Raw genomic sequence first — 24,904 nt, 5'->3', positions numbered from 1 at the left:
TTCTGTTAAGAATTTGTGAAGCAAGTGTATCTGCATTCCTTTCCGCCATAGCCTCACCTCCTTTGCTTGTGGGATATTTTATTGTGACTGGGATGGCGCTAGTCACCGGTCAGCAGTGCTTCCTTGTGACTCATCTGGGGAATTAGCTCTACCACCTAATCTGATACCCCTTCCTGCAGTTCCTTTGTCCCTCAGTACTTGGTGGCTTCTCATGCACTAGAAGCAGCAGCACTGTCCTCTTCATATCTTAGCCCTCCAGCTAAGTCACATTGAAGTTCTCCCCCCTTCCGGGGTATTGGAAGCACTTTGAGGCAAACTGTCCCAGCTAATCCATTCCCTATTGCCTGGTCTGTCTCCTAGTGGCTGCTAGGGAAACCCCAGCCCGCTTGCTACACCAGTACAGGTCTGTCTCATCTTATGCTGGGGTTACGTTCCGCACTCAGCACGCAAAGCGAAAATCGCGTATAGTCAAAATGACATTGAGTGTAGTGGCGGGCAGAATTGCCCACACTACAGAAACAGTATTTAAATTGTTATTTTTCTCTTTTTTTGTTTTGTTTTTGCCAACCATGTAAAGCTGAAATCGCGCATGTTAAATGCGCCTAAGATGCGACAGACCTGTATCCAGTCCAGGGAACCTCAACCCAGCAGTTCTGGGCTTTACTCTTCCAGTCCTCACTGCCCCTTCTCTGGATTGTTTCCTGTGCTCCCCTTACACCTTCTTCCATGTATTAGGAAGTGCAGGTTTCCTTCCCCAGCTTGACAACTTCCTCTCTTTATAGATTGTGCTCCTCCTCCCCGCAGCTGGACTTCATTTGCAATTAGGCCCTAGCACTCCCTTGGTTTCCTCCAGTGGCAGCCTAAGTTAAATGACCTAATTTCCCCTTCAGGCATTGTGTGGGGTGGACACCCCATCACATTTAAGTATAGCAGTTGCTGTACATTCAGAGATGTTCACTGGTGTTCTAGCTTTTACGTCAGGCTGCCCCAGTAGTAAATAGACATGCCAGGGAAAGGTGAGCTGCTGTGGGTGCACTTTCATCAACTGCTGAAAAGGTTTAGTCTATCTGTGCTGGCGGGACTCTTGCAGTGATGAATTCTTTCTTCGGTAGTACAGCACCTTTCTAAAATAGTTGGCAAAACCAGTGTATAACTGACTAAGCAAAATAAGAGACTTTCTCTGAATGGGACAACAGATAAGTTTGGCTAAAAAACAAATGCAAACAATACTTAAAGCAATAAACCCAGAACAGCAGTAACAACAGTATGACTTCTGCCATTCTTCTTTTGTGCCCTTCTCCTTTGCCATTCATCCAAAGTTCTGTTATTATTCTTGGCTGATTAAAACTTTTCTAAATGTGGTGTTTTTATAAAAGCTGTCAGGGATTCATAGGGCCCAGTCTACTTCTCGTTGCACCAATGAAATCCTACTGAAATCACTGCAGTTGCCCCAGCATGACTGAAGGCAGAAGTGGGGCCTGAGCTTTCAAGTGTGTTGCTATGGTGATGGCATTAAACAAGGGAACACTGTAAATGGAGGACCCTTGAGGGGTATTTCACATATGAAGGAGTTTGGTAATGAGCGGGGAAGAACTTTTTAAACAGTTTCCTAAAGGAGGCTTGTATGTTAGCCTGGGGATTTTTAAAAGGGCATACGATATTTTCCAGAATTTTGTTTTTTAAAAAGTTGTGTAATTATTAATGCTATTTAAAATTTTGCATCTGAAATGTTTCCCTACTGAAGGTCAAAGGCTGCCCATGCTTGCAGTCTCAGAGGCCATAAATGCTGCCAAGCTGCTGCAGTTCTACTATGTGGGTGGTGGGAACAGGTGTAGTCCATGGAAAGGCCACTGTGCTATGCAAATCCCTCTGTACTGCAGAGCTTGCTCTGTGATGCCTCTGCTGAAGCATGATTAGGGCTGGTAGTGAAGATTCAGGCCATGTCTACATTAAAGGGAAAAGTCAATCTAAGCTGCGCAATTTGAGTTACGTGAATAGTGTAACTCAAGTCGACGTAGCTTAGATCTACTTACCGCGGGGTCCACACTATGTGACATCAACGGGAGATGTCCTCCTGTCAACTCCCTTTACTCTTCTCGATTAGGTGGAGTACAGGAGTCGATGGGAGAGCAATTGATGGCTGATGCATCGATTGCCGCAGTGCTGATCCTCCGATAAGTGTAGATAAGCCCTCAGAGAGCAGGGCAAGGATACAGCCTGTGGTTGCAGCTCCATGTGGATGTAAACACCCTCCAATAAAGCCATGTTTCGTCTAGGAAAATAAGTCATGTTCTCCCCCTTAGATTGATCACAACCAGCTAACACGTTTTAGCTGACACAGTTTTAAACAGGACTTTGCACTTGGTTTACAGGGCATGTCACTTTTATAAATATGTTATCTGGGGTCATGGTCAGCCTCCGGGGGGAGCCTAAGGTTAATCATGACCAGCTGATATGTTTTAAAACACCTGTTTTCCTAGTCCAGACATGGCTGTTGGGGAAGTTAAACTGAGAAAGCGATTGATTATAGCATATGAGCTTGAGTTTTGGAAATGGAGAAGTTATACAGCCATTTCACAGCATACAGCTGGATTGAGGTGAAAGATTTTCCTCCAAATTGCTTTTGGACAATTTGTGGATGGAAGGGAAGAGAGAGGAGTTGCTGTATTTGGCCCCCAAATATTTTTTTACTGTTATGTACACATTCATTTGTTGAATTTCTGGGCTGTTGGAATGATTATAGTTATGATTTATTTTATTTGTCTTAAGAAAACAAAGCATTTATGCATTTTTTGTCATATTTTTTTTTAAAAGGAAAAGCCTGCAAGGACTGCATTGATTTTACAAACAGATTTTAAAATAAAATATCTGACAAACTTTGGGCCTGCCAACCTTGACTGTGTTACGTTAAGCATCCTTAGTTGTCCAAACCCAGTGAACAATGATAAATGTCTTGTGTGTCTCCCATCTGCAGGTCCAAGTGACACAACAGAGTAAGATGATAGCACTTCATGGTTCTTAAATGTCAGGAAACTCAATCAATAAAAAGTGGGTTTGAATTTCTCCTACTATACCACAGGAAATATAATTTTGGAAAATACTTGTCTCCCTCCCCATCCCCATTGTTTAACAAAATGGTCCTTTCAGTCTGACCGTGGTAATTTTTGAAAAATGTGTTTTATTCACATATTAAAGTAAATGGGTTTTGCTGCTGCTAGGACAGTGTTTTTAAATAAAATATTCCACAATACCCTAGAATTCTTACTATAGTAGCCCAACATGTTTCAACAGAAAGAACTGTATGCAGTTTCAAAATATTAACAGAATAGTGTGTTACATTTGAAGCATTATCCAAGTTCTGATACAATACCATATATAATATTGATACAGACAATCTTCTAGTCCAGCTGTAGTAATGGGAATATATATTATTCTTATGGGGCTATCATCTGGAAAACCATCATTCAAACCCAATACAGTCAGGTGTTCTAGTGAAAATTAAAAAATTATTAAAAAGAGCTTGTATGCTGTTTAAAGTTAACCTTTGGAACGGTCTGCCATAGGATTGTATTTAGGTATTTAATTTATTATTAATCAATGTCTGTAAAGAGTTATATACATGAGTATAATTAGTTTTAAAAAATGGATCCATTTTTATTAAAAAAAGAATAGCGACTGTTATTGGTGGGATAAAATTAATAAACCCACCAGTCCTTGGGTTTCAGGTCATATGCTAAGCACAAGCAGGCTCAGGAATAAATTTCCCCTATTTCATAACCTTTTGGTGTATACTTTAAGAGGTGGAGGAAGTGGGACAAGCCCCTTTTTGTGAAGCATTGGATTTTGTCCAGTGGGTTGTCTGACTTTCTGAACCATTGGTCTGTTCTGGTATGGCAATTCTTATGTTTCTGTTCTTGAGGGTGAGGGAAGGTGAAGTGGAAAAGCATAGTAACATACTTTATTAGTTTCATTTCTTTAAAAAAGGAAGTATAAACATTGTTAATAAATCTTATTACCTTCATTGTAACCCAGTAGTTCTCAACCTTCCCCATGGTGGGACCCCTTTCCATTTACCAATAAGAAAGAGCAGTGTGATTGCTTCTCTTGAGACCTCTTTGCGACACCCCCAGCGGTTGTGACCACCTCTGAAGCTGAGAACATCTATTTTAGAACTTTGTAACAGGCTGTCTGCAGATTCAGGCAGGCATCACTGGATCAGTTTATGCTCAGTTCACTTATTTTTGGTTATTCCTACAACCATAAGGGCTAGAAACATAATATTTTTTTAAAAGAAGAGGTAAGAAAGTGAGGGAAGGGTGAGGGTAGTTACACGTCCCTAAGGGCTCCTGTTGCAACCCTTGTCCTCTGCCTATTCTTTTCCTAACCCATTTTCCACGTATCCTGGTTCATTGTAATTTCTTGCTTTGTTGTCACTGAATTACGTTGTAAACTCCTATGGGAAAAGACTTGGCTGCAGAGTGCCAGAAACACCTATGGCACAGTATAAATAATACACTATCAAAAGAAAAAAAACAATTATGCTAAAAACCTCTGATAATTAGTTGTTGGCTCCTAAGAAAATGTGAGCCCTGTGGTAATTTCTATCCGTTTAAAGATTACTTATGGTAGTAGACATAAATAAGGCTTTCTGGTTTGTATGTGTGTTTGAGCAATAGCTTGGCTGCTGTGCCCAAATATGCCTCTCTGTGGTGCACAGGAAAAAAAAACAGTCTGATATTTTCATGATGAGCCGCAGTTCTCAACTGTGCATTGCTTCAGTTTTCATGGAATTTCAAACTCTTGTCTTGTTGTGTTTTATTTTAATTATATTTGAAAGCATTAGTTCTAGGCCCTGATCCTGCAATGTGGTATATGTGGATACTCCACTGTGTCAGTTTGCTTCTGAGGAGGCTTTGTCCATGCACCTCACATTGCAAGATTTGGGCCTTTATTGACAACATCTAAGCATCACTGAAACATTCTTTTTCAAGTAAATTTTAATCATTGTGACAGTAAATAATGAAACAAAGTTCTTGGTTTGTTGAATTTATACATTCTGAAGAGGTTTTTTTAATGAACAAAATACCTGAAGCATTTGGAAGTTTAGAAAATCTCTTCAAGAAAATAAACAAAACATTTTTGTATCTTCTGGAGGGGGTAGGAAGGAAGATATCTGTTACATATATGTATGTTTTAGACATGAGAAAAGGAGGGAAGATTTGCATTAAACATTCTGTGGAAAAAAGTGGGTCACAGAGCAAGTAACCTGTCTAATCCATGCTGTATAGGTACATTTCTGTCTGATTTAATCAGTCAACCCATTACTCATGAACAATTGAATTGCCATTTTGACCTTCGTTAGCTGTACTGTGAATTCAGCAGAAGTGGATTGGTGTTCAGTGAGCTCTAAAAATTACAGCTGAGTTAGGACTAAACTAGCATTGACAGGTAAATTGTTGGTGTTCAATTATGCTGGTATTTAAATATGCTTTTTTTTAAATTGGTCCAAAAGGTTTTAGATTCATGTTGGGTTGGAAGTGACCTACATTAACTAGTCATCTGTTCAGCTCCCTGTATTAGCTCTGAGTTTCAAATTGTAACCATAAATACAATTTATCATTAGTGAACAGATGGGCTTTTCACTGTTCTTTAAATGTTGACAAGTTAAGCTTCATTCAGACCAACAGGGGAAGGAAACTCCTGAGTCCCGGGCTTCAGTCTTTGCTGTATATTTTCAATCTTAGAGACTGAAAGTGATAACATTATTGATCTGAGCTGTTGTGGTTGCTGAATGGTCAAAGAAGTAGCTGGTAGCTTGGATTTGATTGGTCAATATTGACCAATGTATTGGATGGCAAAAGTTGTGGGCTTGATGCAGAAATTACTGAGGGAAGTCTTATGGCCTGTTTTGTGCAGGAAGTCACACCATGTGATCATAATGGTCCCTCCTGGCCTTAAAATACATGAATCTAGATGCTTTGAGCAACCAGCCAGCATCACTTATCCCTTGTCAGAATTGAGCCTCAGTCAACTCCTTCTCATCCATGCTCTTATGTTGGCTAGACTGTGAAATGCTGTCTAGGTTTGATGAAAATGGAGAATTGGCACTTATGTAGCAGTTCACATTTCAAAGTCAGAGTTTAAACATTATTCAGAATAGTAAGATGCACAAATCTGCCAACAAGTCTTCAGTCTGCTTATAGCTTAGGAGTTTTGTTCCATCTTCACCGTGCTAGGAAGGATGGATAAACCTCCCTGATGCAGAGCTATGAGATCTTTGAATTTAAATGAGTCAAGGTCTGGAAAACCTGCCTTTCAGTGAGAGACTTACAGAGCTCATTCTATGTGGTCTATCAAAGAGAAGGTTATGAGGTGACAGAGTAATCTAGCAGATAAAGGCATAACAAGATCCAGTGGTTGGAAGTTAAAGCTAGATAGGATGCTTATAGACCAGACAGGACAATTATAACACATGCTGCTGTCCTGGGGGCATGGCAAGTGCCCACACATCCATGATATAAGGCCTTATAAAGAAAAGGCACAGCATCAACTTCCTAGAGCTGCAAGCCATCTGGAATTACCTAAAAGCCCTGACACCTTCAATATCTAACAGAAACATTGTAATTATAGCCAACCTTTAGTCTGTCATGATGTTTCTGAAACAAACAAGGGGGAAACAGGACACTCTGTTATCAAAATGAAATTTACATCCTATTGAAATGGGCAGCCCTCCATCTGTGCAATGTACATCAAAGGGAAAGGCAAAGTGACCTTTGATGGCTAAGCAGACAGAGAAGATTGGATAGAATAGGGCCTATATCCGGAGATGGAGGTTGGCAAGATAGCTCCGGAACTCATGCATTCTTGTCTTTAGAATGTGGCAGAGTTAAATATGGTTGTTAGGTCATTGAAAAACACAACACTGTCTAGAATTCTGGTGTCCAGACTTCCTGCTTGGTGGCTGTGACAGGTTGCGTCACAGAAACCCCCTTTGGACTGCCACTTAATGTGCTGGGACTACCTCTGAGCCTGTTTTCCCTGGCAGATTGGGACTTCAGTACCTTGCCTGGTTGTGCCAGACACACTAGCCTGCTACAAACACAGACCCAGGTCTGAACCACGTCCACCAAAAGCTGCAGGCTTAACTGAAAACTGCTTAAGAAGTGCTCCTGTCTCCAACACCCAGATACCTAGTTCCCAATGGGATACAAACCCCAAATAAATTGGTTTTACTCTGTATAAAGCTTATACAGGGTAAACTCATAAATTGTTTGCCCTCTATAACACTGATAGAGAGAGATGCACTGCAGTTTGCTCCCCAGGAATTAATACTTGCTCTGGGTTAATTAATAAGTAAAAAGTGATTTTATTAAATATAAAAAGTAGGATTTAAGTGGTTCCAAGTCATAAAACAGAATAAAGTAATTTACCAAGCAAATAAAGTAACACACAGAAGTCTAAGCCTAATACAGAAAGAAACTAAATACAGGTAAATCTCACCCTCAGAGATCTTCCAATAACCTTCTTTTACAGACTAGACTTCCTCCTAGTATGGGTCCAGCAATCACTCACACCCCTGTAGTTACTGTCCTTTGTTCCAGTTTCTTTCAGGTGTCTCTTTGGGGTGGAGAGGCTATCTCTTGAGCCAGCTGAAGACAAAATGGAGGGGTTTCCAGGGGCTTATATAGTCTCTCTCTTGTGGGTGGAAACCCCTCTCTCCCCCTGTGTAGAATCACAGCTACAAGATGGAGTTTTGGAGTCACATGGGCAAGTCACATGTCCATGCATGACTCAGTTCTCTACAGGCCGATGCCATTGCCCACATGTTAGCCTGAACGTTCCTAGGAAAGCTCAGATGGGGATTGGTCTCTTTCACTGTTCATTGTTAGTTTTGAATAACCCCTTCACGCTATGTTGACCAAATCTGTCTTATGTGCTTCTTACAGCAAACACATTAAATACAAGCATAGAGCCAACACTCATAACTTCAGATAAAAATGATACATGCATACAAATAGGATTAATACATTCAGTAGAATATTACCATTGCAAAGATATGTTAACATGGCATATGTAGCATAAAACATATTCCAGTTATGTCATATTTACATTCATAAGCATATTTCTATAAAGCATTATGGGGTGCTATATCACAGTGGCATCATAAGTATCAGAATATTACCACTGAATAAGAACTGACCTATCCTACACATACAGTGCATGAAATATTGGTGTTGGGTTTGTTTTGTTTTAAACCTTACAAAAAACTATACTTGCTCTGCCTCGCTATGTTGACTCGAGGGGTGTTTCATGATAGATGTGATATTGCCGCCAAAGAGACATTCGGAAAACTCCCCCCTCCCTCCCACCCCATTGCCAGAGTATTTGCTAATCACCTTTTGCCTACATTTTTCCTTTTGCTTTTTAAGTTAATGTATTCTTCTGTCCAAAGCTGACTAATGAGAATACTTGGTCCCAATCCTCTTTTGTAAAGTCCCTTACTCATTTATAGACTGTTCTGCCTCCCCAACCATCACGTCTTCAGAATGAATCCGACTACTTTTCTTTTTTTCTTTTATGACTTAAATGTCAAATATATTGTCTCTCAACTCTCCTGTTTCACTCATACAGTAGTACAACAAACTTGCAAACTCCTAAAGCATTTTTAATGGAGGTGTGAACCCCTTTGGAAATCTTAGACAGTTTGCAGATCCCCAGGGGTATGCGGACTACAGGTTGAAAACCACTGATCTATAGGGTAGGTGCTTTTTAATGTATATATTATTAATTGAATTTAAATATAAAAGTTTGCATTCAAACAGAATTAGTGAATTACATTTAACAACATACAGATACTAATATATTTTAATTTGAAGGAATGTTTTTGTGTATCTATTTTTAAATTGTTTTTTCTTAAGTCACTTTTATTGCTTTTCCCCTGTAGCTTGAAAATTTTAGTACAGGCATCCTATCCAGCTTTGCTAATTAATGAAGACTTGGCCACAACATGTTTGATATTTCAGCATTGGACTACCTCCAACCACTGGGTGCCAAATGCTTCAGACTGTAAGGTGTGTTATTCCGATGGCAAGAAATCCACCAAAATCATTTTTTATACGATCCAAGTCAAATTAGAACCCAGCAGTCCAGAGATTAATGGATTAACCTCAGTGCACTGCACAGTCCTTCTGCGTTAATTTATCTGGTATGTAGTATTGTTTAGGGTAGAATTTAGAGGTTTAGGGCTCCTTATGTTTCAGTGGGGGAATCCCCATTGATGGAGATTTTTAAAACTAGACTGGATAAACACTAGAAGAGAAACCATTAGGATTAATCATGCATTGACTAAGGGATGGACTAAGCAGTCGCATACTAGAACATAAGAACAGCCATACTAGGTCAGACTAGGGTCCATCTAGCCCAGTATTCTGTCTTCCGACAGTGGCCAATGCCAGGTGCCCCAGAGGGAATGAACAGAACAGGTAATCATCAAATGATCAATCCCCTGTCGCCCATTCCCAGCTTCTGGCAAACAGAGGGCTAAGGACACCAGCCCTGCCCATCCTGGCTAAGAGCCATTGATGGACATATCCTCCATGAACTAATTTAGGTTTTTTGTTTTTTTTTTGGAACTCTGTTATAGTCTGGCAAGGAGTTTCACAGGTTGACTGCATTGTGTGAAAAAATGCTTCCTGTGTTTGTTATAAACCTGCTGCCTATTAATTACATTTGGTGACTCCTAGTTCTTATGTTATGAGAAGGAGTAAATAACAATTCCTTATTTACTTTCTCCACACCAGTCATGATTTTACAGACCTCTATCCTATCTGCTCTTAGTTGTCTCTTTTCCAAGCTGAAAAATTCCAGTCTTATTAATCTCTTCTCCTATGGTAGTTGTTCCATACCCATCACAATTTTTGTTGTCCTTTTCTGAACCTTTTCCCATTCCATTTTTTTTTGAGATGGGGCGACCACATCTGTATGCAGTATTGAAGATGTTGACATACCATGGAGTTATATAGAGGCAATATGATCTTTTCTGTCTTATTATCTATCCCTTTCTTAATGATTCCCAACATTCTGTTCACTTTTTGGACTGCCGCTGCACATTGAGTGGATGTTTTCAGAGAACTATCCACAATGACTCCAAGATCTCTTTCTTGTGTGGTAATAGCTAATTTAGACCCCATCATTTTATATGTATAGTTGAGATTACGTTTTTCAGTGTGGATTACTTTGGATTTATCAACATTAAATTTCATCTGCCATTTTGTTGCCCTGTCACCCAGTTTTGTGAGTCCCTTTTTTATCTCTTCGCAGTCTGCTATTACTGAAGTAATAGTTGCCAATGTATGATGAAATTGAATAGACAGATGACCCGAATCTCTAATTTTCTGTAAATCTGTTGGAAAAGGACTGGAGGAGAGTCTTGTGGCTTCAGGCATCTGTTCCCTCAACATGTGTATGCTGCTTCATTGAATGTCATTGTGCATACAGAACTCCTGATCACCAACTGATAGTACTGGCCGGTAGATGTTGCGGCATGTGTCACCGTGAAGCCCTGTTACACCTTGTCTTCCAAGTTCTGTTTCTTAACATGTGACACCATTCGTGCTAGCTGCCATAACTAGGTGGAAGTGGCGAGTCTAGGTCCTATATTAAAAGAGAATTTCTTGACCATTATTTTTTTATATTTGGCATCTGGACACTATGATGGGTGGTTTAGAGAAGTGTAAGTACGCTGAATGTTTTTATTCATAGATTTTAAGGCTAGAGGGGACCATTAGATCATCTAGTCTGACCTTCTGTATAAACAGTCCATTGAATTTCACCTGGTTACCCCTGTATTGAGCACAATAAGTTGTTTGACTAGAGCATGTCTTCCAGAAAGGTATCTAGCCTTAGTTTGAAGATGTAAAGTGATGGAGAATCTACAATTTTCCTTGGTAGTTAGTTCCAATGGTTAGTCACCCTCACTGTTAAAAATGTGTGCCTTACTTCTAATTAGAATTTGTCTGGCTTCAGATTCTGGCCATTAGTTCTTGATTCATTGATCCATAAATGGTTAATCTTGAGAAGAATAACAGTGGAATATGTGATTTTTATTTTTTCCGATGAATGCTGCTGATTAGTCATGTGATCTAGTTTACATTAGAGCAACATTGCAAAAGCACTTGACTTGATGACAGAGCTTTGTATTTCCACAAAACAAAAGTCCAAGTGATAAGGCACTGGCAAAGTCTATAGGTGAAACCATGAGGAAAACAAACTGTCTCTAGGAGACCCTTAAAGTGACACCATCTGGTTGAGAAATCATGTTAGGGGGGAAAAATTATTTCCTGACCGTATGTTGCAAACAATACTTCAGATTGTTAAAACTGTAAGATCTGTAATTACTACTCTATTTTTTTTTGCTGTTTGCTTACTTTTAACATTATTTTTTCAGCTTCAGCAATGAAAATGCTTGTCTTTGATTTTCATATGCTAGAACAACGTTGCAATGTGTGAATTGCAAATATTGCAGAATGGTAATTTAAAAGAGAGCAAACAAACATGGAAATATTTCTATTAATTTTAGATTTTGTAAAAGTTTATACTTTTACAAATATAAATTTTAGGCAAAATTTTACTTGATAATGACCCTTCAGATCTTGTTTCTTTTGTTCTGAAAGTGAAACGGGATCATTAGCTTAACAAAAATTGGGTAAAACTTCTTTGGAAGATAGATGCTATCATTTTAATGTGCAATGCATAAGATTTTGTTTGTTCAAGGAAGTAGGGATACTTCTGGGTTTTTATAACATTGTATTCCATTTAACGGATATGCTTTAGGGTGAACAAGATACATCAATCAATTTTAATAAAATAAGGATTTTAAATATCTGCTAAACTGCTATAGGAAATATTTCAGAAAAACACATTTTGTTACATAGCTGTTAAAGGACAATATCATGATAGTTGAAAACCGGACAGCTAAACGTCCAGGCCTTTGTTATTGCAGTGGGATTGTCAATTCTTTGAAGTGAGCACTTCCTCTTAGCACCCCTCCCACACCCCACACTCCCTCCCACACCCCAACCCCAGCCCTACATTCATGTCCCTGCATACAATTTCCCCACCCAGATGTGGCCCTCTGGCCAAAAAGTTTGCCCACCCCTGTCCTAGCATATGTGTAATGTGCCTCAGGTGGCACGTGACCACGATTCATCACTGAATTTGTTCCGCTGGTTGGATCCTTAGCTTCTGAAGATGCAGTATTGTTACTGAATTGAGATTGAGTGTGTTAGGTATTTGCGTACGGAATGTGATGATTACTTGGAGTTTAGGGTTGTGTTGGGCCTAACTGTTACTTTAATTTAAGATTTCCTAGCTTTTTAGTGTCTCTGGAGCAAATGTAGCTCTTTAATTGTTAGGGGATATGGATAGATGTATCTCAGCCAGTTATAAAAAGATCTGTCTCATAGGTTTGTACAGTGCCTAGCTCAATGGAGCTGTGGCCTCTAGGCACTGCTGTAATACAAATAATAAAAGATATTAATTTGTTTCCTCTATCCACACCCATGTTTCTTGTCATCGTAAGCAATGATCCTACAAAGAGTTACATGGCTGTTTAATTTTACACACTGTGTCAGTAGTCCCATTTAAGTCAGTGGAATGATAGTATCCAGGTTCCAACACTGTAAAAAGTTATGTACGTTTATGTAAGTCTTTGAAAAAATTGAGGCTTTAAATAGAAAGCTCTTTGAGGCAGGGATCATCATTATCTCAGTTATTTTTACAGTGGTCCTGAGGTGCTGTAATATAAATATATAATGATCATAGCTCTTGTAAGAAGGTGGATTTTTGTTTTAAAAGTAAAACTAAGTGTTTTAATAGTGTCTGTGCTTGCCTCCCCCAAATACATGAGCCTTTGATGAGCTCTATTGTGCAGCCAAGCCACAAGTAATTTGCATGAATGGCCTCTCACGGCAGCTGGGAAATGTATGATTTTGAACTATTATGTGCCAGAAAGCTGATTCAGTTGTGTCCTAACAAAGAAATGGGTTTCGACCCTGAAGGAACTTGTCTGGACAGACTTTTCTGTCTTTCCCCAAGGAGATGCAGTCAAGCATTCAGCAAATAGAAGAGACCCCAGGATCAGGTGTTGATGCTTTTGTGTGAGCTGGAGCTGAGAGAGACTGGCAGAGCACTGAACAGGCCAGCAGCTGTGCACATAAGGGAAGAATTGTTCTAGAAATGTATGCAGAAAAATAGCTTTGCATGTCTGAAATATAAGATATTAACATAAACAGATTGAGAAAGTTTAATTGAATTAAGTAATAAAGTTATGCAAAGAGATGTGCTATATATAGGCTTGGAAGGATTAGATTGTTATTGGTAAATGTTGGTCAAGGTCGAGTTCACCATACACGCACAAACCAACAAAAATTTCCAAATAAGAAAGTAAGTAAGAAAAATGTTGCTTGAGAACTTATTAATGTTTGATTTAAGGATATTTTTGCCATGTATATTTTAATATGTGATGTTGACAATTTGTGTTTTAATGGTTATAAAGTTTTAACCTTTTAAATCTCAACATCTTCTGTCTTTAAATAACAATGGCCTGACTCCCCACATAATGTCCTGCTACTCTGCAAATTGAAGTAGGTAAAATATAAAAAATTGCTTAAAATAAACATAGATATTGTACTTTGAAATTATAACAAAAATAATTCTGCCAAGCCTAAGTATACACAAGTTTTAAACAAACCTTGTTAATAGTATTCCAGTTTTATCTGGCTTTCTGATTAATTGTAATTCTGATTTAATCTAGAAAACTGAAACAAAATAAAAGCCATGCAGTCTGTAGATTACTAGAGTTGTGGCTGAAACGGAATGTATTCCGTCTGTAGTAGCATAGGTTTCAGTTTTATAAAACAGACATAAAATAGTTGAAAGAGAGGCAGTTATTTTTAGGATTTATTTGCAGTACATGTTTCATGGGTTAACCGTGTACTGGATTCATTAATTTGTCAGGCTACACCACAATATACTTATGATTGCCTGCTGTTGAATAGACTTCATAGTGATTTGTACTAAAGTTTAAAATCTTGTCAAGTTATATGTTACCAACAATATATTTGTTAGCGATGTTACCTAGCTGCAGATTGTTCAAGCCCACTTTACAATATCTGAGTTGTAGTTATAATTAGAGAACGATGGTATCTAGGTTCCCACAGTGACCTCCAAATCAGATTTGCTCATTCTAAACTGTATGTCAAAGCAAGACTTTTCTAATTGCCAGCAGTGGATATTCAACCATCAGAAAATCAAGCTGTTCTTTCTACTTCACACATTATCAGTAGTCAAGAATTGGAAATTGGCCTGTAGTTTCATTTATGAGGCAGAGGAGAATCTGTTTTCTCTCTCTGTTAAGACTCATAAGTGCTGATGCTAGTGGCACCTTAGGATTTTTGTCAGTAAATTAATTAGACATTTGTATGGTGCTTGCATATGTATTATCAGTGTCATATTCTGACCTTAACCATGTGCTTAAATGCCAGTAGATCAATTTTTAAATAGTCTACTTGTTTTAGTCAACTTCATTCATTTTCCTGTTCTTGGCATAATTAGGGCCAGGTGCTCTTATCAGTTTGTGCTGGCAGAGGGAACCTAAGGCCAATGACCTTGGCAGAGAGAGGGCTAGAAAGGAGGAACAAGTCTCACGGTAGAGTTGGTCAGAAAATACTTAGTCTCTTCCCAATGGAAAATTTAGCCAAAAATGGAAAAACATTAATTTTTGTGAGAAATTTTAGACGAAAATATAATCTTTTTTTTTAAAAAAATCAAATATAAAAAAAAATTCAGCCAAAGAAGTGTTTTGAGCCAAAACGTTGACATTTTCTGTAGAAAGCAAATGCTTAAAAATTGGTAATTTAACCAAACATTCAATTTTTCTGTTGACAAAAATTTTCCATAAAAAATGTTTTATCAGCCCAAGCTTCCACCTTTCCTCGGTAGGCCCACGAAAGCTGCCACTCAGGCTGGTGCTCCAAGAGTGATGGGAAGGGAATAGTAGTAGCTGTAGCTAGCATGCTACCTCCTCCTAACTCCATATGTTCCCAAGTAGATATTAGCTTAAGAGTTTCACTACAAGCCTTTTATCCCTCCTCAGCAGAATAAGATACGGGGGGCAAGATTAGGGTGGTAACTAGTGTCAGGTCAGCTTCTGGTATAGCCATCCTGCTAAAGGGGAGTTCTCTACGCTACAAGCCTGGAATGTAAAGTGATGGAAAATTTGTTTTCCTTTTGCAGCTCCAGCCTCTGCTAGGGTTTTTTTGCATGGGGGAGTGACCCAGGCTCCTAGTCTTCTGAACTGATCATAACTGAACATTTTTGCTCCACTGTCTCATCAAAGGCCATTTCTTTCTCTCCCTCATCTTTTCTTTTCTGTGAAGCCCGAGTGCTTTCAACCTTCAGTGAGGCGGACTGGATGGGATTTCTTATGGCATCTCAGTACAAGTGCTAATTAATCTTTCACTGACAGAAAGCCTTCATCCCAAATACTGTTTCCCTCTTCTTTTCCCTCTTTACCCCTACTGAAAATCAGCGCCTTTGAGTGGCACTGCAGAAGCTGCTAATAGCACATCAGTTCAGGACAGAAAGGGGACAATAATATTGCACCTGGTTGAAGCTGCACTGCAAATTTTGGCAGGTAGAATATTGTTAACTTCAGTGCCAAATTCCAGTTTTGCAAATATCCCTACTCTTGCAAAAAGTAATGGTTGGAATATTTGCTTTACATTTGCCTGCAACAACAAAGTGAACCAACATCATGCTGAGGCATTGCTTCTGTACTGATTCAGAGGGAAGAATGCCTCCTACTGAATTGCCAACATCACTTCCTGCAACAACCTGAGAATTATTTTGAGAGGTCACCTCTCAGCCTACTGTCCAAAGTCAATCCTAGTAACCTTCTGAGATTTACCTGTCACAGCCCAAAGTGGCACAGTTGCTGGCTTCGGCTGGTAAAAGTTACAGCAGAGTAATGGAAGACTTCAGATCTATCCCTTTGTAGCTGTGTGTGCAACCTCCACCACAAATCTTTTGCAGGTTGTGTTATAAAGTGTAGTTAGGGAAGAAGTATATACTTTGCCTGGTGAATTAAAACTGAGGCCTGACATTCAGGAATGTACAAAATGTAATTGAGCCACAAGTACAGTATGGGGTGTGTAATTTTCTCTTACTATTTTGTGAGTTTTAACAAGGCAATAAACTAAGTTTTCATTTTTTCTTACTGCACAGTTAGGGTTTGCTAGCTGAGCTTTCAGTCATTGCATGCACAGTCTACCATCTGTTTCAAAACAGAGCAACTTCTGTTCATTAGGAACAGTCAACAATAAATATGAAGGGAATTTCTGCAGTTTGCTTTGGAACGTAGTGGATTGGATGTAATGGATACTACACTTTTATAAAAACAGTAGCAGAGGCTGAGAAAATCATCTAGTGGTTTTGTTCCATACGTGTTACGCTAAAGGAAGGCTAGTAGAATGAAGGAATTATGCACAGGAGATTATTAAAACACATTTTTTTCCTAGCTTGTTAGCCCACTCGTAAGAGTCCATTTTTTATCTCAGTAATGTTAACTGAGCTGTCCACTCACTAATAATTACCAGCAACTTGTACATTTTTTTAAAACTGCTCTGATTTTCTTTATTCTTTGAAGTTTTTTTTTAATTAAAAAGGCTTTGGAAATGTTTTGCAGCATAAGACAGAAAAAGCATGTTGGTAACTGAAATCTTCCAAATCCTTGTTTTGGGTTAAATGAAGTTGTGGTTTAAGGTCTCACTGCATAAAACTACTTGGAGTAATTGGACTTGTGGTTTTAAATGAGAGAGAAACTAACTGGCATGCACCAGACTACATATAACAGAGCAAATGGAATTGAGTAGAATAGCTGTGATTTTTATTGTTTAGTTAGATTTGTAGCCGGGGTAAAGTTTGTGTATTGTTCGAAGGTAATTTTTTACTAAGGTAGTGAATGGGAGGAAGAGGGATGGGCAGAAGGGGAGTTGAGAAGGAGGGGGCAAGATTCATTTGTCTTGTTCTTAGCCTGGTTGTGTGTAAACATTCCAAACTTTGTTACCTGCTGTAAAAGTGGTGGGAGGAAAAGCCAGCTTTCTAAACACTATTCAATTTTAAAGAAAAATAGCATTTAAAAAGATTTGCAATCAAATGATAAGAGGAAGAAATAATTAACAACATAGAATTATTAAAATTGTATACCTCATTGATTCACAATTGGTGGATCATATAGAATAATCCTTCATATACTGCTATATGTTTTATGTGTCTTTATTAATATTTTATTTGGGTATTAATGAACTAGCTGTTTTTGTTCTTTAAGCTGCTTTGGGACTGTAAAAAGCACTCATTCCCCTACTCAGTTTCACTGCAGGTTTTGATGATAATCTTTGAATGCAAGGAATTTCCTGAATGTATGTACATGATTTATATATAACTTTTTCAAAATAATCTAATTTTGGAGGTTTAAAAATGTGTTAGAATTTTGATTAATGGAACATTTTAATTTCATATTAACGTAGAGGTAAAACGTGTTGGTTTTTTTAAGTCTGAGCATAAGCAGAACATCCTCTCTCTAGAACACTCTTTTTAATAATTACAACACATGGATATATCCTGTATAACATGTCTCACTTCATTATATGCATTCTTCCCATTGAGATTCATTTACATGTGGGTAAAGGATTTTACTACTGCATTGATGCACTCAGCAAAGAAACCTAAAAAATACCTAAGTATACTTATTTAAAAATACATAAGTAAATGTTGCATTATAGCCACTGCCATCTCTGTAAACTACTTTTGTCCTCAGTTAATATTGTCTGAACTATCATATTACTTTTGGTAGCATAGTTCTACTTCAGCTAAATTCTTACCCCTGAAAATTGCATATAAGAGAGGTAAATTAAATTTTGTTAGACAGTACATTTATGTTGGGCTGTAGCCTGATCTATAGATTCTGTATTAATTATACTGATTACTTAAGAATTCCTAGTTATTACTTTTAGGGTTGACCCATTCTTGTCTCACAATCAGGCCCAGTGTTGTTTAAATTATGATCTCGTTGGAGACTCGATGTGCACGATTGAAACACTCACACTATAGGAACTCTTTTATATTTACAAATAGTTTATTAATACATTTAGCACAGTCACAAACATCCCAACTCAATAAGGTAGGTAGATACTACAGAATGTACATCTACACATCCATTTACTCACAGCAACTCTTGCAGAACAAACTAAAATGTTAGCCATCATCTTCCTCATCACCCTTACCTCCCTCATCACCAGTAACCATCATTCTGGCATTTCCTAAGGACCACATCTCCTTCTCCTACTGCCCCAGGCTGGGATGCAACTTTTATAATATGTAACGCTGACGCCACTATGTTTGATACATATTCAGTAGGGGTTTCCCCCTTTTCCTTATCTGTATATCCTCACCTTACTAATTTTGGATTGTCCCTCTCTTATTGGTTAGTATATAAATTGAGATATACCTATCTCATAGAACTGGAAGGGACCCCAAAGGGTCATCGAATCCAGCCCCTTGCATTCACAAGTCTTAAAATCCTTATTTTATTAAAATTGATTGATGTATCTTGTTCACCCTAAAGCACATCCGTTAAATGGGATACAATGTTATAAAAACCCAGAAGTATCCCTACTTCCTTGAACAAACAAAATCTTATGCATTGCAAATTAAAATGATAGCATCTATCTTCCAAAGAAGTTTTACCCAATTTTTGTTAAGCTAATGATCCCGTTTCACTTTTAGAACAAAAGAAACAAGATCTGAAGGGAAATCACAAGCATAGAGTATGGAATGCTGGTATAGTGTATTAGCTTAATCCCATCCTGCAGTCACTTACAAGCGGCTAGAACTGCATAGCAGACAGTCTCTAGTATGATTTGCCGCTTGGATATTAGGTCCAGCACACACATGTATGCTCGAGCACAGTCATAAGTAGTGGGTTCCAGACCCTTGATCTCTTTATTTCCTGTTGCAGTCATACAGTTCTCATATGTTGGAGCAGAAATCCAAACCTACAGATGGCTCAGCATTCCCTGGGACAATTCTGGACTACATATTTTATTTCCATCCACCCTTCTCCACCTTGACTCTTCTTCTGAAGATCCTTGGAAAGATGGGAAAGGATGGAGTATGAGTGATGATAGGATTCCCAGACTACCATGGGAAGGGATCTGGTGTGAGACCCAGATGTCCGGATGCTGCATCTATTTCACCCTTTGTGGAGTAATGTCCAGTCATAGGATCCCAGTCTGTGCAGAGCTTATTGCCAAAGGCCATGCACGTTGGACAGTCTGCCTAGGCTTTCCCATATAGTCAGAGGTAGCCTGTCAAAATTAAAATGATGTAGTATCTTCATGCTTCTATCTTTCTCTCTTAAAGGTAGGAAAGGTTCACACTCTTCCACTGATGTGAGACAAAGATGATAAGCATTTTTCAGTATAGATCTAAATAAAAGTTTTAGACCAAGATTTTAGAAAGTCGATACCTGTAATTGGATTCGTAAGGCTGAATTTTCAAAAGTGCTGAACTCCCAGGAGCTTCAATTGGCTTCCCTGAATATGAAGGACTCCATTTCTAGAGCCTCTAATGGGAGAATATATTGCTGTTACATCTGATCTAGTTACTCAGTTTTTCTAGGCTGCCTTCCTCAAAGCACATGCCACCCTATTCAGCCTACTGATCTTTCCTGGAAATAGAATGTCATCTGAGCTGCATATATTAGCTTTCTTTCAACACCCTGGGTTTTCTGTGTTTAGTTTTTTCATAGCTGCCAATTATCGCCACATGAGAGTCAGGGAGTTAATGGCTCTGTCCTTTTTTGCATGCTTTTGTAGTGTCCTTTGGCCCATATTTACTCCTCTCCCATCATTTTTATTTACTTGAAGGTCATCTCTATGTTGGTCAAAGTATAACTCTCACACACTTTGTTGTGACCAATGTCCTGACACAGAAAAAGAAAAGTTGGCATATCTTTTCTCTTCATCTTCCTCCCACCCTTCCATGGAGTCAGCAGGGCTGTGAAGACTGAAGACTCCTGGTGTTGGGAGTGGAGAGTATTGTCCATACATTAACTGTCATGTTTCTTCATTGCTAGCAAATGATTATTTCTAATACATATGCATACATACGTGTGCATTTGTACATGAATATTTATGTAAAATAGATATAACAGAGAAGTGTTAAAAAGTGTATATTGCCATGAGTTTGGGTCATTGTGCTACTTGCATGTTGCAAAACCACAAGTGAGTTACGAAGGTCATTCCAGATGAGTGTATCAACTTCTGTACTACATCGCATCATCACTTACTCTGATTACTGTATTTTTCACTCCATGCATCTGATGAAGTGGGTTTTAGCCCACGAAAGCTTATGCCCAAATAAATTTCTTAGTCTCTAAGGTGCCACAAGGACTCCTCATTGTTTTTTCTGGTTGTCCTATATATCTTACAGAAATACTATTTTAGGAGTGTTTCAGAGGGTTGTTAAGCCAAGAATCCCATTTTTTTGTTTTTTTGTTTTTTGTTTTTATGTTTTTAATCCCTCTCCCTCTAAAGCCAGGGGCCTAAGTTACCATCAGTCTCCACTTTCCAGGACTCTGAGGGTATGTCTACACTGAAATTAAAAACCCCTGGCAGGTCTGTGCCAGCAGACTCGGGCTCATGGGGCTTAGGCTAAGAGGCTATTTAATTGTGTAGACATTCAGGCTCAGGCTGCAGAGGCCAGGCTCTAGGACCCTGTGAGGTGGAAGGGTCCTAGAGCTCTGGCTGCAGCCTGAGCCCAAGCATCAAACAATCCCTTAGTCCAAGCCCCATGATCTTGTGTCAGCAGGCACGCCGCGGATTTTAATTGCAGTGGCCTTGTTAAGGAAATAGGCCTTTTAAGGAAGAGGCCCTTTCTCCCAGGAAGGAGCACACTGATTGGCCCCCAGGCTGGCAGTACCCTGTCTTACCGAGCTCTGTGCTGAATGTCATGGAAGATGAGATTTCCATTTAGACCATTTTAGTATATATAGGTTACAGTAGGATTTCCTGGAGAATCAGGGAAGTGTTTTTGTTTTTTTTTTGTAGTGAGATAAACCATATAAGGGGTTATAATCACTTTTGAAGTTGGGTGAGCTCCAGCAGCCCAGCTGAAGTGGCCACAAAGTGGTGAAAACATCTCAAAATGACCTGAAGTAGCTTTCTTATAACTAAAAATGTCATGAATTTGAGATCTGATACCATGGGATGCTGCTGGTCGAGAAGTGAGTGATGAGTCTGCCCGGGAAGCTAGAACTTTCTGATCATCAGTAGTATAAAGCTACTGTTTCTATGAGCTATCAGACTTTACAGATGTTATGCTTTAAAAGTAAGTTACTGTTGCAGGACTGAATCTTACCCATCCAGAACCTTGAGTAAGGGTAGCTGTTTTGGGAGGGCGGCAGAGGTAGAATTGGGAGGGGAGAGAAGATTCCACAAAAGGGAGGAGGAATCAGCATTTTGAAATGTTTTAAAGGGAGATTTACTGGGCAACAGGTGAGGTGATAAAGATGCATTTTAATTTAATTTATTGCTTGGATATTTCCTCTGTGTGTGTGAGTGTATATTATATATGACAAAACAAAAAATGACCTGCAGTAGTGGAGTCCAAATACTATGGTGATGAGCACATTAGAAATGCATATAAGATTTGACACATGTACAGCTCAGTTTTCACAATTAAGACTGTAAATCTGTTGCACTCCTCCTGTTGCTACTTGCTGGGTCATCTGGGGGTTGATGCTGCCAGTCTAACTTCAGTTTATAAAACTTTATGCTGAATCTTGTCTCAGCATAGATTCTACTCTGTGTGTTCACCTTCTTGCAGAGTTTGTTTTCCAGAGGAGCACCTCATGCAATCAGTAGTAATTCAAAGTGGCAATAATTTAGCCTGTGAATTTCTCTTTTTTGAGAACTACCCAATACAGTACTCTTACAGGAGGATAAATAGATTAGATATTTTGACTTTTAAAAACAAGATGCTTAAGTTATCAGTACAAAAATAATTACAGCATTGGAACATTATAAAACACTGTGAATATTTACTTGCATATAATTGAGTGACTTCTTTCAAAATTTTGGAGAGAAAAATAATCCTTCAGCTTGGGAATTAGCAAATTTATCCAGTTAAGGTGGGAGTTTAAACCTTTAAACAAAGTTAGAGGTGAATAGTTTAATATAGGATGAGATCCTGGTTCATGGCTGATAAGTTATCAGTGGAGCTGCTTCCAAGTGGTTTGAAAAACTATTCTTTATTAAATAAATATTGAATTTTGAATTTTAAATTTAAAAAGATATATGACTGACATTACAACAGTCAGGGCTTTACTTACTGTGGGAACAAGATTTTAAAGCTACTTGTACATAATTTGGAGTGCTGCTGGTTATGCTGCTATGTTGCAAACTCATTCAAATGTTGACAGGCATGTTATTTCTCCTTCACTGCTGACATTGTCTTGAACTAAAAACAAGGAACTAATTTTTTTTTTAATTGGGAAACATGAAAATCGTTAACGTTGTGTCCCTTTCCCTCCCCCAAATAATCAGTTTTATTCTTTGCAAATGGTATGTTTCTTTAAAGAAAATATCCTAAATCATAAATTAGAGGTTAGATCTGCAAAGAAGTTTTAAAAATGGTTTAAATAGAGAAATTAGGTGACTGGTAGCCATGCTTGCAGGATCTTCTGTACCTGTCACTGGGGGGCCACTGGAGACAGAGATACTTGAGAGCAGACTTGAGGTTCTCCCCTCCCATTTTCTGTTTTTTTGGAGAGTGCACAAAGACCCTGTCAGTCTGTGTGAGGATGCCATCAGTGTTTAACTCTCTGCCAGACGTTACAGAATTTCACAAGAATTAATCTGAGAAAAATGCTGCTTTACCATTGCCTAGCTGGTAGAGCTGAGATCAAAAGGTGGGGGGTGGGGGTGGGCAGGGGCATGTCAGGAAATGATAGAAAGAAACAGTAAAGAGTGGCTTTATCCAGCTCTAAAACCTTGGCCCAGTACTGTGAATAAGACTTCTAGCAAACGTGGTTAGTGGATAAAAGAGCCTGTCCTGATGAGAGCTACAGAAAAGGATAATTGTTTTAGGAAAATAAATCTATTTAAGAAAAGCAAGCCCATGTATGTTGGTTGACTGAAAATAAGGGAACAGCCTCCAGACAAATCTAATTACACCAGTGCCATATTTCCTTTATTAAATTTTATTTCAGTTAATTCATTTATTTTCTCCTGATTATTTGCAAATTGAAAACAACAGCTTGGAGACCTCCAACCAAAAAGGTTCTTCCTTTAGTTTTTAAGAAAGACTTATTGTTTGATATAAAACAAGCTTGTTATTTTAAAACAAGGTCTCCAATATGCGAAAGACCAACTAGTAACTATTTAATAGCTGAGATTGGTGAAAAAGTATTTTAAAATAATGGCATGATAGATGTACCAGGAGGATTGCTGTCATCTTTTTAGAAAATCTAGAAATGTAAACATGGAAGGGACCTTGATAGGCCGCCTAGTCCAGTCCCCTGCACTGAGGCAGGACTAACTATTTCTAGACCAGTTTCGGAGTGGCAACCATGTTAGTCTGTATCAGCAAAACCAACGAGGAGTCCTTGTGGCACCTTAGAAACAAACAACTTTATTTGGGCATAAGCTTTCATGGGCTACAGCCCACTTCATCAGATGGATGAAGTGAAAAATAGAGGAGAAAGGAAGATGATGTCTGTCTGTATCTGCACGAGTTTTTTTCATGAAGTTGATGGATTTCCACTTCATATGGTTAAATTCAGTGCCTTGCACTTCAAAAGTTAGTTTTCCTCCCTTAGTATCCTGCTGTTAATTGATTTATCTCATTAAACTGACCTCACATTTGACAACGCAACCCCCATCCTTTCATGTATTTATATCTGCTCCTGTATTTTTTACTTCATGCATCTGATGAAGTGGGTTCTAACCCACAAAAGCTTATGCCCAAATAAATTTGTTAGTCTCTAAGGTGCCACAAGGACTCCTCATTGTTATTTCTAGACCATCCCTGACAGATGTTTGTCTAACTTGTTCTTAAAAACCTCCAATGATGGAGGTCCCACAGCCTCCTTAGGTGCTTAACTACCTTGACAGTTAACTACCTAATGTTTAAGCTAAATCTTCCTTGCTGCAATTTAAGCCTATTACTTCTTTTTATCCATTTGAGGACAGGACAAGAATGATTTATCAGCCTTCTCTTTATAACAACCTTTTACGTACTTGAAGACATGTTCTCCCTCAGTCTTCTCTTCTCCAGACTAAACATGTTTTTTTCAATCTTTCCTCCTAGGTCATGTTTTCTAGACCTTTAATCATTTTTTTTGTTGCTCTCCTCTGGACTTTCTCCAGTTTGTCCACATCTTTCCCACAGTGTGGTGCCCAGAACTGAACACAGTACTCTGGTTGAGGCATTATCAGTGCTGAATAGAATGGAAGAATTCATTGTGTTTTGCTCACAACACTTCTGCTAATACATCCTCTGATGTTCACTTTTTTTGCATTGACTCATGCTTAGTTTGTGATCCACTATAATCCCCAGATCTTCTTCTGCAGTATTCCTTCCTAAGCACTCATTTCCCATTTTGTATTTGTGCAATTGACTATTCCTTCCTAAATGTAATACTTTGCATTTGTCCTTATTGAATTTCATCTTATTTCAGACGATTTCTCCAGTTTGTCAAGATCATTTTGAGTTCTAATCCTGGCCTCCAAAGTTCTTGCAAGCCCTCCCATGTTGGCATCAGCCACAGATTTTATAAGTATAC

General features: G+C 38.6%; 1 protein-coding gene across 8 annotated transcripts in view; it reads left to right on the top strand.

Moving 5' to 3' along the window:
• KIF21A (kinesin family member 21A) overlaps window positions 1-24,904 on the top strand; it is a 148,750-nt gene that overhangs the window by 9,765 nt on the left and 114,081 nt on the right. Inside the window, exon 1 of one of the 8 annotated variants that reach the window (XM_039516048.1) lies at window positions 9,025-9,071. The exons of the other annotated variants lie outside the window; for them this stretch is intronic. Within the exon in view, the coding sequence (XP_039371982.1) occupies window positions 9,055-9,071 (17 nt within the window). The 5' untranslated portion in view covers window positions 9,025-9,054. Of the gene's footprint in view, window positions 1-9,024; window positions 9,072-24,904 lie in introns of those variants that run through there. 8 annotated transcript variants of the gene reach the window in all.

Source organism: Mauremys reevesii, linkage group 1 (assembly GCF_016161935.1).
Source record: "Mauremys reevesii isolate NIE-2019 linkage group 1, ASM1616193v1, whole genome shotgun sequence".
In the NCBI taxonomy this organism is placed as follows: Eukaryota; Metazoa; Chordata; order Testudines; family Geoemydidae; genus Mauremys; species Mauremys reevesii.
Note: the sequence above shows the minus strand (reverse complement) of the source record. Positions and strands in the feature narration are given on the sequence as shown.